The sequence below is a fragment of the Trichomycterus rosablanca genome, chromosome 6 (assembly GCF_030014385.1).
Source record: "Trichomycterus rosablanca isolate fTriRos1 chromosome 6, fTriRos1.hap1, whole genome shotgun sequence".
Lineage (NCBI taxonomy): Eukaryota > Metazoa > Chordata > Actinopteri > Siluriformes > Trichomycteridae > Trichomycterus > Trichomycterus rosablanca.
Genome location: NC_085993.1, coordinates 48,034,897 through 48,052,208, shown reverse-complemented (window position 1 = coordinate 48,052,208; position 17,312 = coordinate 48,034,897). Strand labels below are relative to the sequence as shown.

The 17,312-nt window shown below is 41.8% G+C and overlaps 1 protein-coding gene across 2 annotated transcripts in view; it reads right to left on the bottom strand.

Annotated features, from left to right (window-relative positions):
- Nucleotides 1–17,312, bottom strand: part of nos1apa (nitric oxide synthase 1 (neuronal) adaptor protein a) — a 165,949-nt gene that overhangs the window by 13,006 nt on the left and 135,631 nt on the right. The window contains exon 10 of one of the 2 annotated variants that reach the window (XM_062997073.1): nt 16,933–17,082. In XM_062997073.1, the coding sequence (XP_062853143.1) occupies nt 16,933–17,082 (150 nt within the window). Of the gene's footprint in view, nt 1–16,414; nt 17,083–17,312 lie in introns of those variants that run through there. The other variant, XM_062997074.1, reaches the window with a different exon arrangement.

Here is a 17,312-nt window from a genome sequence, read left to right as displayed (position 1 = left end):
TGTCACTGCTGGACTGAGTATAGTCCACCAAGTCCTGATCCACTCATACCAGCACAACACACACTAACACACCACCACCATGTCTGTGTCACTGCAGTGCTGAGAATGATCCACCACCTAAATAATACCTGCTCTGTGGTGGTCCTGTGGGGGTCCTGACCATTGAAGAACAGGGTGAAAGCAGGCTAAAAAGTATGCAGAGAAACAGATGGACTACAGTCAGTAATTGTAGAACTACAAAGTGCTTCTATATAGTAAGTGGAGCTGATAAAATGGACAGTGTGTGTAGAAACAAGGAGGTGGTTTTAATGTTATGGCTGATCGGTGTATTAACATTTATGACATTTAGCAGACACTTTTGCTGCTATAATCTAAGCAATAATGGGTTAGGAACCTTGCTCAAGGCTTCAACCATGGCAACCTGGCAATGATGGGTCTAGAACCAGCAACCTTCCGAAAAGTAGTTCAATACCGTAAGCAGTGAGCTGCCACTAAAAATGATTGATTTTTACTGTATTAAAAAAGCACACTGATTTCCATTCTAATTAATTTCTTTAGAAAGAAACACTGGGTCCTTCAGATCCCAAGAGCCCAGACATGGAGGCATGTTTCTCATGCTAAGTGGAACCTCTGTGCCACAGGGTTACATTCTCAAAGAGAGCTATTAATCTACCGCACTCGCTCACAAGAAGCCTGACATTTTCATCTCTCATTTCTATTGGACAGTGTTGAAAAACCTATAATTCCCAGTTATGTGTAATAAAGTATTTTGTTATACACAATATTACCAAAAGTATTCACTCACCCATCCAAATAATCATAACCAAGTGGAAGCGATTGGGAACGACAGCAACTCAGCCATGAAGTGGTAGCCACGCAAAATGACAGAGTGGGTCAGCGGATGCTGAGGTGCATAGTGCGCAGAGGTCGCCAACTTTCTGCAGAGTCAATCGCTACAGACCTCCAAACTTCATGTGGCCTTCAGATTAGCTCAAGAACAGTGTGTAGAGCTTCATGGAATGGGTTTCCATGGCCGAGCAGCTGCATCCAAGCCTTACACTACCAAACGCAATGCAAAGCGTCGGATGCAGTGGTGTAAAGCACACCGCCACTGGACTCTAGAACAGTGGAGACGTGTTCTCTGGAGTGACGAATCAGCTTCTCCGTCTGGCAATCCGATGGACGAGTCTGGGTTTGGCGGTTGCCAGGAGAACGGTACTCATCTGACTGCATTGTGCCGAGTGTAAAGTTTGGTGGAGGGGGGATTATGGTGTGAGGTCGTTCTTCAGGAGTTGGGCTCGGCCCCTTAGTTCCAGTGAAAGGAACTCTTAATGCTTCCGCATACCAAGAGATTTTGGACAATTTCATGCTCCCAACTTTGTGGGAACAGTTTGGGGATGGCCCCTTCCTGTTCCAACATGACTGCGCACCAGTGCACAAAGCAAGGTCCATAAAGACGTGGATGAGCGGGTTTGGTGTGGAAGAACTTGACTGGCCTGCACAGAGTCCTGACCTCAACCCGATAGAACACCTTTGGGATGAATTAGAGCGAAGACTGTGAGCCAGGCCTTCTCGTCCAACATCAGTATCTGACCTCACAAATGCGCTTCTGGAAGAATGGTCAAAAATAAACATAAACACACTCCTAAACCTTGTGGAAAGCCTTTCCAGAAGAGTTGAAGCTGTTATAGCTGCGAAGGGTGGGCCGACATCATATTAAACTCTATGGATTAAGAATGGGACGTCACTCAAGTTCATACGCGTGTGAAGGCAGACGAGCAAATACTTAAACGACAGAGGGAGGCAGGATACTGAGCACAGAGAAAAATTTTTAAGAAAGATCTATCTGAGGCTGAGAATAAATGTGTATCATGCTGCTGAACTCCTATTATAGCAGCAGCAAAACAATCAGCAGTGCCAGTCCTCCTCCTCATGACCTGACTGGCATAATAACAGACATGCAGCCCTGGCCTGTGGTTTACAAAATGAAAATATGTACCAGATGTATTGCAGTGCAGTAGAGAAGGTCAGGAGTGATAGTAACCGGCTCTGATCTACACTGGTTTGGTTCTGTTTGATTGAAACAAAGTGCAGATGAATGATTCATGCCATATTCTTATGGGCACTTATTAAGATGGATATTCTGGGGTGTTTATTTAAGGCTGTATGAACTGTGCTTTTTTCTAAACTAACAGTTCAGTACCAAAGCTTTCAGTTTAGGTTTGGCCCCAGCAGGACCTCGTGCTAGGCTGGTGTAAGGAAAGTGGTTATTTACAAATACAGAATCAACATTATTAGTGGTGGTGGTGGTGGTGATGTACTCCTGTTTCGTTTGAATGCACATAGAACAGGTGCATTGCAAAAACTGGACCATATACAAAAATATTTCCTTAAAATGTTTAAAACTTGGACACAAGTGGGTGTTCCGCTTTTGAAATGGCCTTCCTAAAGTGATGACCTTACCACTATCGGATATACAGTCAAGTCGAAAAGTCTGCACACCCCTTTCACCTTCTCCAAGTTTCATTACATTACAGACTCATTCTATAATAGATTGAGTTCTTTTTTTACGTATTATAAGAATGACCCTCGGGTTCCTGCTCACCTCCCTGGCCAAGACCCGTCTTCCCAGATCGCTCAGTTTGGCCAGGCAGCCAGGTCTAGGAAGATTTTTGGTGGTTCCACACTTCTTCCATTTACGAATGATGGTGGCCACTGTAATCTTTGGGACCTGTAAAGCTGCAGCAATTTTTCTGTACCCTTCTCCAGATCTATACCTCGACACAATCCTGTTTCTGAGCTCTGCAGATAATTCCTTTGACCCCATGGCTTGGAGTTTGCTCTGATATGCACTGTCAACTGTGGGACCTTATACAGGCAGGTGTTGGCAATCCCCAATCACGTCCAATCAATTGAATTGACCACAGGTGGACTCCAGTTAACTTGTAGAAACATCTCAAGCAGTATCAGTAAAAGCAAAATCCACCTCAGCTCACTTTTGGGTGTCATATCAAAGAGTGTGCACACCTGTGTACATATGATATTTTACATTTAGATTTTTAATAATTTAGCACAAATGTCTAAAAACCTGCTTTTACTTTGTACTTGGACATTTGTGTAGAATTCTGTGACAAAAAAATTAAGTTAATCTATTATAGAATGAGTCTGTAATGTAATAAAACGTGGTGAAGGTGAAAGGGGTGTGCAGACCTTCCGGCTTGACTGTATGTTGACAAAGTGGTCAAGTCTGTGAAAATCAACAAAATCTTTCAGGGATTCGGGGATCCACAGCAGCGGAACACAAATTGACTACGCTAAATCGGAAGAAATAGGGAGAACATGCATAAATAAATAGAAAAAAAGAGGCTGGTTAAAAAATTAAACCACAAATAGATTCCAATCATTCAGTCATTGAGAAAGAAGAGTTACAGAAATCAGTAAAACCACAGACTGCCATTAAAAACAAATACCTTACAAATATAATTACAAGTTTTCATTTACCTTTAAAATTCAAACATTTATCTCATACTCACAAAAGTATAAGAGTGTGTGTAGTATTAAAGAGGGTTCAGTTCACAATATAGTCTTAGATCTTGGTTCTCAATAACCTTGTAGCCTAGCAATTAAGGTACTGGACTAGTAAGCAGAAGGTTTCTGGTTCAAACCCCACCACTACCTTGAGCAAGGCCCTTAACCCTCAACAAAGCAATTAAACAAAGCAAGCTTGCCTGGGTTATGAGTGTTCAAATGTCAGATTAAAGGTTTCAACAGTGGCTCATAATTTGATAATGAAGGGCAAGTTACACAGGGTCTGTGACTAAATAGCTACAGAAAATACACTATAAATACACTATATGGTCAAAAGTATGTAAATGACGAATAACAAAGACATGGTTTGATGATTATGGTGTGGAGGAACTCCAATGGTCTGTATAGAACCCGACCTGAGCCCTATTGATCACTCTTTTGATTTATTAGAACGTTGATTGGAAGCCAAGCCCTCTCATCCAACACCACTACCTTGACCTTATAAGTGACTGAATGGGGACAAATTTTTAGTCATACTTAAAAGTTGAGGCTCTTAACCCTCAACTGCTTGGACTGTATACTGTAATTCGCTTTGAATAAAAGCATTTGCCAAATGCCAAAAATGTAAACGTAGAAGGTCCAACTGAGACAAAATAAGCAGAAAGTAAGTCACAAATAAAGTTTTATTCGCATGAAAGTAAGAATCAATGAAAAATGACACAGTAAGTGCACTTCCACTCCCACAGACACTGTTTTTGTACTTTTTGAGACAGACACAGAAGCCGTGATTAAAAGAATGTAAAGTGGCCACAGGAAGCAGCACAGTTCATGGTCTACAAATGCCACAGGGTAAGAAAGCCATTATCCACCATTCCTGCTGCGTTCACAAGCACGCTCAGGTACGCTTCACTGACCGCTCAGTCAACTCGATTACACACAAGGACATGAGTCCTCAGTACTCCATTTACAGTATTTCTGGTTTAATAAACGACCTGCTTTTACTTCATCAATCCAATTCTAAAACATCAATTTAAATCATGTAAAATCTATTCATAAAACAATTCATTGTAAAAATTCAATCGTAGTTGTCCTTCTTGCTCAGATCCTTCCCTGGGTAAAATACAAATTTAAAACCAAAGTGTCCGTTTTGACTGATTCTAGGTCCTCATGTACATTGCTTACAAAAATACCTGCCTAATGCCTAATATACGATAATCAGACAACATCAGAAAACAATGAAGTTTCATCCTAGTAATTCAGAACATATTTACTAGTGAAACACATTGTGTGACACCAGACCCACCACGACCATAATAGGTTAAGGCTGTTATTGAAAATAAACAGATATTTAAAACTACCAGGTCTTAAAACATATTCTGGAACAATACAAATAATAAACAATAAAAAAACATTGAGAGGACAGGCATGACACTCAAGTCGCTTATGACGTTCATGTCGCCTAAAACTGGGTCAGACATAAATATTTCACCATGGCCTTCTTTCTAAATATAAATATTTAATTCATATCTCCTTGGGTGATGGAACAGAGATTACATTACACCATGGTGTTAGAGGAAACAAAGCAAGCTTGCCTGGGTTATAATTGTTAAAATGTCTTAGGGTTTCAACAGTGGCTCATAATTTGATAATGAAGGGCAAGTTACACAGGGTCTGTGGCTACATAGCTACAGAAAATACACCATAAATACACTATATGGTCAAAAGTATGTAAACGACGAATAACAAAGACATGGTTTGAAGATTATGGAGTGGATGAGCTCCATTGGTCTGTATAGAACCCGACCTGAGCCCTATTGATCACTCTTATGATTAATGAAACATTGATTGAAAGTCAGGCCTTCTCGTCCAACACCACTACCTGACCTTATAAGGGGTGGCACGGTGGGTAGTACTGTCGCCTCACAGCAAGAAGGTCCTGGGTTCGATTCCCAGGCCGGGCGGTCCGGGTCCTTCCTGTGCGGAGTTTGCATGTTCTCCCCGTGTCTGCGTAGGTTTCCTCCGGGAGCTCCGGTTTCCTCCCACAGTCCAAAAACATGCAGTCAGGTTAATTTGAGACACTGAATTGCCCTATAGGTGAATGGGTGTATGTGTGTATATGTGTGTCTGCCCTGCGATGGACTGGCGCCCCGTCCAGAATGTTACTGTGTGCCTCGTGCCCATTGAAAAGCTGGGATAGGCTCCAGCACCCCCCCGGGACCCTAATTGGATAAGCGGTTAAGAAAGTGAGTGAGTGATTGAGTCTGGAAAGCTTATACTGTTTTCGAAGTGATGTAATTGATGTAAAACTGAAGTCAACCATATTTTTAAGGACCGATTTATTTCAGTTGGTCTTGGAGTCATTCTTAAATATCACACAATAAAAAAAGTCTGCTTTAAACTTGTATGATTGGTGGAAAATATCACAGCGAACACTAAAGCTTACTGATATTAACCTTATTCTGTCTTCTGGCTACAAACCCGCTGGCCCAGACTGAATGTCATTGCAATCTTATCCAAAGGCTCTTGCTGCTGGCCCATACGGATCAGTAATGCACATAGTGTGTACAGAAGTGTGTCCTCCCTGCAGCTATTAAAGAACTGCCTTACAGTCATTTTGGGGGATTTCTCTGGGTGGACGTAAAATTTTTATTGGCTGAATAAAGCTTAAGCACAGTCAATAAAATGAACTGAATCAGTGCTTCGCTTAAAGCAAAACAATCCGGTGCTACTCCTTTCATATTTGATTAACTATCTTCAATAAATATTTCATCAGGTTTAGAACTGCTTTGGAGATTAGCCAGCAGCACTAGGAGCAAGGCAGGAATACACCCCGGACAGGACGCCAATTTATCACAGGGCATTCACTTTATCACACATATTTAAATGACCAAATCTAGCTGCTGGCAAGCTGTGGGAGCCGGCGTACCTGGGAGTACTCCAGAGAAAGTGACAGGAAATTATAGATCCTGGATATGCAAAGTGCAAAACTTGTTTTTTTGTTATTCACAAGCTGTTCGTTCTGATGGCGGATTAGAGCCACTGTAAAAAATATAAAAAAAATTTAAGTTTTGATTATGAGAATAAAGTCGAAATATTATGGCCAAAGATTTTTCCACCGACGTGGATCTGGCTCCGTTCCAGTTCGCGAACTTGATTTTGAACCGGTTCTGCGTGTTTCCACCAAAGAAAGAGGTTCCAGACAGTGAACTAGCATTCTAATCTGGCACCACAGAATACTTGGTTTTTCAGCACGAACCGAGACGTCATCTGTGGGCGTGTCAAAGTGCGCTGCACTTTCATCTTTTAAAGTTTACCTGATTAAATTTTGAGCCAGTTTGCCGCTGATATTCGCTGACATTTTCAAAGTGAAGAACTGTGTGATATGACGTGGTGAAAGTGACGTGGACAGTATAAACACTTAACATGAAAAATAAAGCGTAACGTGGCTTATTGTACTAAAACATTGCGCGATGAATTTGGGCAGTACAGAGCACTTATAACCAGTACAGAGCACTTATAACCAGTACAGAGCTCTTATAACCAGTACAGAGCTCTTACAACCAGTAATAACAGAGAGAAGTTTAGTGTTTCTCTGTGGTACTTTTAGTACATTCAGTTACGTTACGCTTTATTTAGGTGAAGCTTTTTGAGGATTCAGAACCCCGAGCTGCATAACCACCACACGTGAAGTTAATACGGCTAAACACAGATACATGTGGAGCTTTTAGACTGGATTTGATGGTAATTTCACACAGCTGGATGTTCGTGTCATGGAACTTTAGTGATGTTTTATTGCTCAAGCCGAGCGCTGAGCAAATCGGTTATTTGCGCCGAAGGTCACGGTGAGAGCTTGTGAGAGCTTGATGATGTCAATGAACTAAAGAAAACAACAACCGTGACAAACATGTCTACGTCTTCTTATCACCGATAGTTGAGCGATGCTTTTTGTATAAAAACAAACATTTGTAACAACAGCACAAATGCTCGCACATAATGTACACACTCCGCCATCATGTTACTACTCTTTACTTTTGTTGTGTAACGCCCACCGTTGATGACGCAGGCTTGGTTCCTAAAAACTGGTGGGAACACGGGTCAGTTCTCTACAAAACACCAAGGTTCGAAGAAACCTGAACAGAACCAGTTCAAGAACCAGAGTTCTTTTGGTGGAAAAGCGCTAAGAGTGTGCAGCCGTCATAGACTTGTCAGTTCTCAGTACCTGGACGGCAGCAGTAACCCACGATTAATTTTGGGTGGTTGTTTGTATTGTACGCTTCCATCCACATGACATGACGACTAAACCCGTGAATGCAACCATTTATAGTGATGCCATACGGCTTTAGTTTATCGTACGAGTCCATATGCCATAAAGCGTTGGAGCCTCGGTTGAAGTACTGGCAACGACGCAGACGCCGAGCCCACCAGTGGCGCACATTCTTCTAAATAAACAGTTTATTGCAAAGCCGTCTCTGCGTCCTTACACTAATAACCAATATTTCAACTTTATTCTCAAAATTGAAACTTAAAAATATATTTTTTAATAGTGGACCTAATACGGCGTCGTAGTTAGTGAAGTACTGAAATTATAATTAAGTTTTATTGTTACTAGTTCATTACTAATTGACTAAATAGGGCACTGGATTCTTTGGTTGAGTCAAGTACACTAAAAACAGATAAAAGTTGGATGAGGACAAAAGCATTGCTTGGTTGGAGATGACCAGGCAAAATGAAACACTGGACAAAACCACAGAGGACAGAAAGTTGCCAGACATGCTTCAGCACCTCTATTTTCTTCTGACTTTGAATCAATATTTCATTAAATGATCTGGCATCTTCGTGTCAGCAAGCGCTCCCTTATGCCGAACGGGGACGAGTCTTTACATGTTCATTTCAGACTGGATGAAACTGAACGGTTCACACACACACACTCGTACACTGAAAACGAACAGTAACAAAGTGGAAGAGTGTTGAGTGTGAATGTAAACCAGGGTTGCAAAGGCTAGAGGGATAATGTAGCAATTAATCTGGACTGACCTCGTACAAATGCTGGGTAATGACTTGTGTGAGTAGAAGCAGTTACATGACTAGTACGACGAACTGATACTTATTAGAAAAGGTAATAAAAAGGGCACTTAAGTGGTGCAGTGGTAAAACACTCTAACCCACTAGAGCTGACATCTCAAACTCGTGTGTTCAAATCTCAGCTCTGCTACTGGTAGACCGGCCACCTATATGGACAATGATTGGTTTGTCCAAGGGTGGGAGTGCTGGAGGGGATTCGTCATAAATGCAATTACAACCTCTGCTGGCTGATCAATGGTGCCTGGGTGGATCCCCATAAGTACCAGCCTCATGCAGGTGAAAAGGAAGCAGCTGACTACTTGTCAGACATGTGATAGTCACGGCTCTCCTCGGCCCTCGGAGCGGTGGTCAGCAGCAATAGAGGAAGCAAAATGCAATTGGGTAATTGGATACAACAAGATTGGGGTAAAAATTGGGAGAAAACACAGAAACAAGGTGATAAAACAGCAAGTAAATTGAAAGAGTTAAAAGAGGCACATGAGAAATGATTCTGTAAACCAAAGTGATTAAGAAATGAAGGAGCAACTGTGTTAAATATAAAATCCATCAAATTTGTAGTAAAGTTTAAAAGAAACAGCTTTTTTTTCATTGAAGCAGACAACCAGATCACTTCCGACAAGACTCAAGCCTCTGCAGTGCTACTGACCTGGCCGGGCAGTCAACACATGTCTAATGGAGGGAAGGGCGGGTGGGGAATCACCAATCGTCAATCACTGATGCTACACCAGTGACTTCTACTGTCTAGTTCAGGTACTCGCACAAGAAACAGAGGAATAAAGGAATGAAAAAAGCCAACCATGAGGTACAACAGCATTTACAAGGTTGTATTTTTAGTGGTTGTATTTTCCAGCCAGTGTTTGTGCATCACATCAATGGAATAACATTTCCACCTTGTGCACATTACTATTTATGAGTTGCAGTTTATTATAGACTGTTAACATTAAGATTATATACGAACTCCAACTACATCAAGAATGCACGTGTGAGTTTCGGGAAGCTGGAACATTTCCAGTAAGCATGTACCAATTACGTCAAAGGCTTTAACAAGGAACCACTGCAGATGAATTAGGCTGTTTAAAAAGATTTTAGGGCGCTGGAGTGGTGCAGTGGTAAAACACACTAGCACACCAGAGCTGACATTTCAAACTTGTGGGTTTGAATCTTAGAAGGATTAAATTCTGTATTTGCATATGGGGTCAGAGCGCAGGGTCACCCATTGTACAGCGCCCATGGAGACAAGGGGGTGCTTGGCAAAGCTGAGATTTGAACCAACTAACTATCCACTAGGCTACCACTGTCCCAAGAAGTAGGTGTAGTCTTCAGAATCCAAACCTGCACAAAGAGCCTCCAGTGGGTTTCCACACCAGTGACTTCTACTGTGTAGTTCAGGTACTTGCACAAGCAACAGAAGAATTAGGGGGAAAAAAGCCAACCATGTACAACAGCATTAACGAGCTTGTATTTTTAGTGGTTGTATTTTCCAGCCAGTGTTTGTGCATCACATAAATGGAATAACATTTCCACCTTGTGCACATTACTATTTATGAGTTGCAGTTTATTATAGACTGTTAACATTAAGATAATATATGAACAACTACATCAAGAACGCACATGTGAGTTTCGGGAAGCTGGAACATTTCCAGTAAGCATGTACCTATTACGTCAAAGGCTTTGACAAGGAACCACTGCAGATGAATTAGGCTGTTTAAAAAGATCTCATTTTAGAGCACTGGAGTGGTGCAGTGGTAAAACACGCTAGCACACCAGAGCTGACATCTCAAACTTGTGGGTTTGAATCTCAGATGGAACGCCTTTATTTGCATATGGGGTCAGAGCACAGGGTCAGCCATTGTACAGCGCCCCTGGTATTTGAACCATCAACCTTCTGGTTGGTAACCCACAGCTCTACCCCAAGAAAGTAGAGGTGTAGTCCTTAAGATCCAAACCTGCACAGAGAACCTCCAGTGGGTTTCTACACCATCGGCTTAACCACTCAGCCACGACTACAGTAAATAACTGATTATGCAATTAAGCAGTGAAAATGGAGTTTAATGACAAGAAACAAAGAACTTGTCAACTTTTGAAGGGTTCAAAAGGTTTAAAATCAACAACTGACAGATACGTTTTTTATTTTCTTTTTAAACGGATTTTCTTGTCCTCTGGAGCTAATTAGCTCTCAGACAGCAGAACCCATTATCGAACGCGAACGACCTTTTCAGTTTTCTCCTTAAATCACTAGACAGTTCATTAAAACCTTTTACTGAAGCATGAAAGCAGTGAATCAGAAAATATGACTAATTAGGGCCAAACAATTAATTGTAGACAACCTGACATCAGTTTTAGATACAGTGATAAATCACGAAAGGACACGATTTATCAATGTTAAGCATGTCTACAGCATCGGAGAGAAGAGTATTCTATTCACTGCACTGAGCAACATGCTGTTAGGAATAACATGTGATCAATCACTAAAATGAAGCATTTTCACAATCCTTATTCAAACCAAAACACCAAACAGAGTAGCTACAGAGCATTTCAAACAAAGCTCTAGAACAAGACAGTAAAATAACAATACATCAACATGAAACAGACGGGCGAAGTCATCTATCACTTTCCCTGAAGGCCAGTGTGGATTCACAGCTGTCAGATTCCCATCACAGAGCTGAGTTCACCTCAGCACTGACAGCTTTATGAGCCTTTATTACAACCAGCGCAACGACCTGCTGCTCAAACATCCCTCACATTCTCACACCAGAAGCTAAACATGGATTGTGTTACTGATACTTGACCTTTAATGAACTGTGGTGGAAAAACCCTCGGTGAAATACCTTGAAGATTGGATTATGAGTAAAAGAGTTTTAGTCTTGTCTGCAGACAAGGACGTGCAGACAGTCTCACACTGAGACTCTGTGAATGAGATAAAGACGAAAGAAAATAATCACGTTCATATACTCCCATCAGTGAGCTTGTAGGACAGTGGAAGATTCCACCATTATCAGAAATTAGGAACTGGTCTAAACCAGCTAGAACTGGGGTTTGGAGATCATACAATGCAATTGACACACTTCTTATCACCTACACTACGTACAGGACGGCCTCACAGCAGGAAGGTCCTGGGTTCAATCCCCAGATGGGGCGGTCTGGGTTCTCCCCGTGTCTGTGTGGGTTTCCTCCGGGAGCTCCGGTTTCCTCCCACAGTCCAAAGACGTGCATGTAAGGTGAATTGGAGATACAAAATTGTCCAGGACTGTGTTCCATATAACCTTGAGAAGTGATGAATCTTGTGTAATGAGTAACTACCGTTTCTGTCATGTAACCAAAGTGTAAAACATGACGTTAAAATCCTAATAAATGAACAAACAAACACCACGTACAGATCCAGTAACATTCCACTGTAGCAGTATTCTTGGAATATTTTAATATGACCAGTGGCAATCGTGCCCTGGATATATCTACAAGTTCTAGGTATTAATAATATTTCTAGTATAAATTAATTGCATTTTTTGGCCCACTTGGACACACTGGAGGTATAAATATTAAGCAAAAAAAACAAACAAAAAAAACAACTAGTGAAAATGTATTATTTAAAATTCACTGGTGTCAAGAATTCAGCCCCTCTGTGCTCCCAGAGCAAGTTCAGTGTAGAGATGCCACGCCCCTTTCTCTCCGGGAGCACTCAGTCCTGAGCCAACGTCCCTTTTATGATTGGTCCTCATTTCTAATTATCCACAGCTGCAACTTGTCTAGGGGTAATGCTAAGAGACTATAAGAAGGCAGCTGTGGTTCAGTCACTGAGGGATATTTGCTTTTGGATTTATTTAGCATTTTGATTTGACATTGACTCTTATGTTGGTTTGCCTTTGCCTTGTTTGTTCGTTTGTATTCATGTTTAGAAGTCCTGTTTAAAGTCAGTCTTGTTCATGTTTTGTTTTTAGTCAGTCAATGTTCTTCATTAGCTTAGCTTAGGGTTTAGGTTCTTGTTTCATGTTTTTTAGCTTTAGCTTTGTTCTTGTGCTAGCGTTAGCATTAGCATTTAGATTAGCATTTAGCTTAGGTCATGTGTGTAGCATTTAGCATAGGTTGTGTGTGTGTGTGTGTGTGTGTGTGTGTGTGTGTGTGTGTGTGTGTGTGTGTGTGTGTGTGTGTGTGTGTATGGTCTTGTGTAGCTTTGTCTTGTCTTGAGTCATTAATAAATCATTGTAAACGTCTCTGCGTGTGTGTCCGCCCCTCTTGTCTAGTCTAGCACAATCGTTACAAATGGAAATCGTTATCACTGTAGTTCCTGATTAGGCTGACAGTAAATCTGAAGCTTTATTTGCTAGGTACAAGACACCAAGTTGTTTAAGTAAATGAATAGTATAAATGAAACAATTAAGAAAGCATTTGTTGGATCTGGTGTCATTTTTTAATGGAACTTAATTAATTAGTTACTTTGCATTGTTTATGCACATAAATAAGAATTATTAATTTTTAATTTTAATTACTGGACTATTAAAAAAAGTCAGGTGGTAAAAGAGCGCTAGCCAACTTTTTTGCACCACAGACTGGTTTCGTATAGAATATAATTTCACGGACAGGCGGGGGAAGGGGGATTTAAAATAGAACTATAGAATGGACAATCAGTGAATCCTGAGCTTTTTTCACTGCAACGAGATGCTGCTCCCACCTAGTGGTGATTGGGGACAATAACACCCAAAGAGTTTTGGAAATGTAATTGCTCTTGTAGCAATCTCCAATTATTTATTCTTTCTGTGCGGCCTGGTAATAAATGACCCACGGACCGGTACCGGGGTCTGTGCTAGCCCACTAACACTGGGGGGTTCATTGGGGGTTCGCATCTTAGTTTGTTTGTTTATTAGGATTTTAACGTCATGTTTTACATGCAGCCAAAGGATTTAAAAAAAAAATCTTTAACACTTCTAATGTTTCTACAAATGTTGAAGAATGCATACATTTTGCCCCTCTCTGTCAGAGGCGATATACATTTAAAGCCCTTGGTGGCACAGCAGTCTAATATGCTAGCAACCACTGAGAGCTCTTAAGTGTGAATTTCAGTGGTGCTGCCAACCTTGCCCAGTGTCCAACAGACAGAAAAACAATGCCCTTAAGTTGTATGTATAGTCAGTCAAAATTTTAAGCCCAGCCAGTATCTGTGGTGGGCTCTCAAAAATGGTCTAACACCACTGTTCTCCAACTAACCTGAACATGTAAAAAGGAATAAATACTTTTCCATAAGTCTGACTGCCAATGATTCAAAATTATTATTATTATTTACTTAATTTACTTATTACAAAAAACAAAACGGATGATGCACATCATTTCACCTACCCATCTACGAGACTTGGCTTGGTAATAATAATCCTGCCATTTGGAAGGAAAGGTTGAGCTCAGCATTCACAGTCTGTTAATTAAATTCACAGACGTAAAGCCGCCTTGTTACCCACAGTGCTTAATTATCTCAACAAGCTCCTGCTCTACAATTAAAGTACCATCCTTTAATACAAAGCAAACACTATAAACGATAAAACTCCCACACACAATTAATCAAGTGCTGCTCTTATTAACATTGTTCATACTGATGGTTTCTGCTTTCTTCTAAACTGGTTTCCAGAGCCTTGAGGATGCTGGATAAGAACATGTGGATGGTTAAAAATAAATGCATTTCTTGAAGTTGTCAATAATTTATTAAGGATTTATTTACTCAAACTTTCTAGTAAAAAAAAACTGTAAGGTCATTGCTTCTGGGGAGTGGAGCAGAGTTGATAAACACTGATTTCATTTTAACTTTAGTCATTGACTTGGTCGGTTAAAGATATATATTTTTTTATTCTTATAAAATCAGTATTTGAGGAAAACTGGCTAATTACACAGATGAGCCAGAACATTAGGACCACCAGCATAACATGCTGTCCGAAGATTTATTATTATTTTTTTTTAATGCATTTTCTCCCCTTTTCCTCCCGACTTTAGGGCGTCCAATTGCCTGATTGGGTCATGCTTCCTCTCCACCAATGCCCATCCCACTCTGATTGAGGAGAACGAAGCTAACCCACGCCCCCTCCGACACGTGAGCAGGAGCCATATGCATCTTGTCACCTACACTTTGACGAGTGCAACGCAGATCATTACTGTGTATGGAGAGACACACCCTGACAGCACTCTTTCCTCGTCTCTGTGCAGGCGCCATCAATCAGCCACCACAGGTCTTAGTTGCATCAGTTATAAGAGAGGCCCTATCTGGCTTAATCCCACCCCTTATCTGAACAACAGGCCAATCGTTGTCCATGTGGCCGCTCAGCCCAGCCAGCAGATAGAGCTGAGACTGATACGATGTATTCGATATCCCAGCTCTGGTTCCAGTGTGTGCTTTTACCGCTGCGCCACCTGAGCGGCCCTGTCCCTGTCATTAATAATAGTCAATAGTCATTATGTTTTAGTAATCACTTAAAGTTTAAGCTCTCAAGTGTGAATTTCAGTGGTCCCGCCAACCTTGCCCAGTCTCCAGTCCAAATTTTAAACCCAGCCACAATCTGTGGTGAGCTCTTAAAATTGGTGTACCCCAACATTCTCCAACTAACCTGACAGAACAGGAGGCATTATGGGATGCAGTGATGGTAAACTGTTGGGAACCACTACCCAGCGCACAACACTTAACACAAAACATACGCAGGTATGTGAAGCTACCATGTTGCTTAATGCAGCAGGTATTATTACAGTTTAACTATACACTGATCAGCCATAACATTAAAACCACCTTCTTGTTTCTACACTCACTGTCCATTTTATCAGCTCCACTTACCATATAGAAGCACTTTGTAGTTCTACAATTACTGACTGTAGTCCATCTGTTTCTCTGTATGCTTTGTTAACCCCCTTTCATGCTGTTCTTCAATGGTCAGGACTCTCCCAGGACCACCACAGAGCAGGTATTATTTGGGTGGTGGATCATTCTCAGCACTGCAGTGACACTGACATGGTGGTGGTGTGTTCGTGTGTGTTGTGCGGGTATGAGTGGATCAGACACAGCAGCGCTGCTGGAGTTTTTAAACACCTCACTGTCACTGCTGGACTGCCTAGTGGGCAGCGTCCTGTGACCACTGATGAAGGTCTAGAAGATGACCAACTCAAACAGCAGCAATAGATGAGCGATCGTCTCTGACTTTACATCTACAAGGTGGACCAAGTTGGTAGTAGTGTCTAATAGAGTGGACAGTGAGTGGACACGGTATTTAAAACTCCAGCAGCGCTGCTGTGTCTGTTCCACTCATACCAGCACAACACACACTAACACACCACCACCATGTCAGTGTCACTGCAGTGCTGAGAATGATCCACCACCCAAATAATACCTGCTCTGTGGTGGTCCTGGGAGAGTCCTGACCATTGAAGAACAGCATGAAAGGGGGTTAACAAAGCATACAGAGAAACAGATGAACTACAGTCAGTAATTCTAGAACTACAAAGTGCTTCTATATGGTAAGTGAAGCTGATAAAATGGACAGTGAGTGTAGAAACAAGGAGGTGGTTTTAACGTTATAACTGTTATAAGACAACACAACCTGCTTTTACCTAGAACTTGTGCTTATGTGCTACATGGTCACCTTGTTTGGAAAACTTGAATATTTTTGAAAAACCCTAAAAATGTCAGCACCAGACTTTATAAACTGATTAAATGTGACCCATAGTGGACAGAAAAGGGAGCACGAGCATGTCAGTGCATTACTGTGTGCAGAAACAAAACCACAGAGAGTAAAACCAACTTCACTGTTTAAAATGTGTTCGATAGCAACAAATAAAAAGCCATTTCTAACTGCGAGAGAACACCGTAAGGATTCTGAATAAAACACAAGCCTCTCACCATGTTGATGGTTCATCTAAGGGAAATTAGCATTGCTATGGACAGCTTGACGCATAACGTGACGTTTCTGTCCTGCCTCAGTCTGAGAAGCAGCGTGTATAGAGGTTTTGTTTTACAGTACTGCTGAGAACCAAGCAAACCAAGTTTTTTATCAGGTTTCCTTCTCTAGACAGCGATTTCATCATCCAGGCAGTCGGAGGGGCCGTGCCTGTTGAGAACGTTAAGCAGACGCACGCTGCTCTCGTCCTGCAGCCCCCAGCTGTCCCGTTCGTCGCTCTCGTCCGTGTTGGACTCGTACTCGGACGCGATACCCGACTCGCGGAACTTGAGCAGCTCCAGGCTCCCCAGCAGCTCGTCCCGAGACGAGGGCGATGCATCCTGGGAGGTCGGGGGGCTCTGTTCCTGTTCGGGAGGTCCGGGTAGAAAACGGAAACACTCAAATTTAGCCAGACTTTGGACCCTACCTAGAGGACTGCTCAGGGGCAGAGAGAGCTGGGTGCCGTCGTTCAGCGATGGCAGGACCAGGTCGTCAGGGCGGGGTGTGGTGACGTCGCAGATGATGGGTGGAACGTTGGATCGGAATGTGATCTCCAGGAGGCTGTCCTGTGATCCCACTGTATACACACAGAGAGAAAAAAATAGGAAACAACTTAGCAGGAGCAGAAATAAAAAGTGCACATTTTTATACGAGTTGGAAACTCTAAGGGAGGGAGGAGTAATTGGTCGTGTCTGAGAGACTGAGAGACGCTTATAGTCCAGATTTATTTCCATCTGATTTCCACCTTTTTGGACGCTCAAAGAAGCTTTAAGGGGACAAAGATTTTCATGTGATGTTGATGTGAAA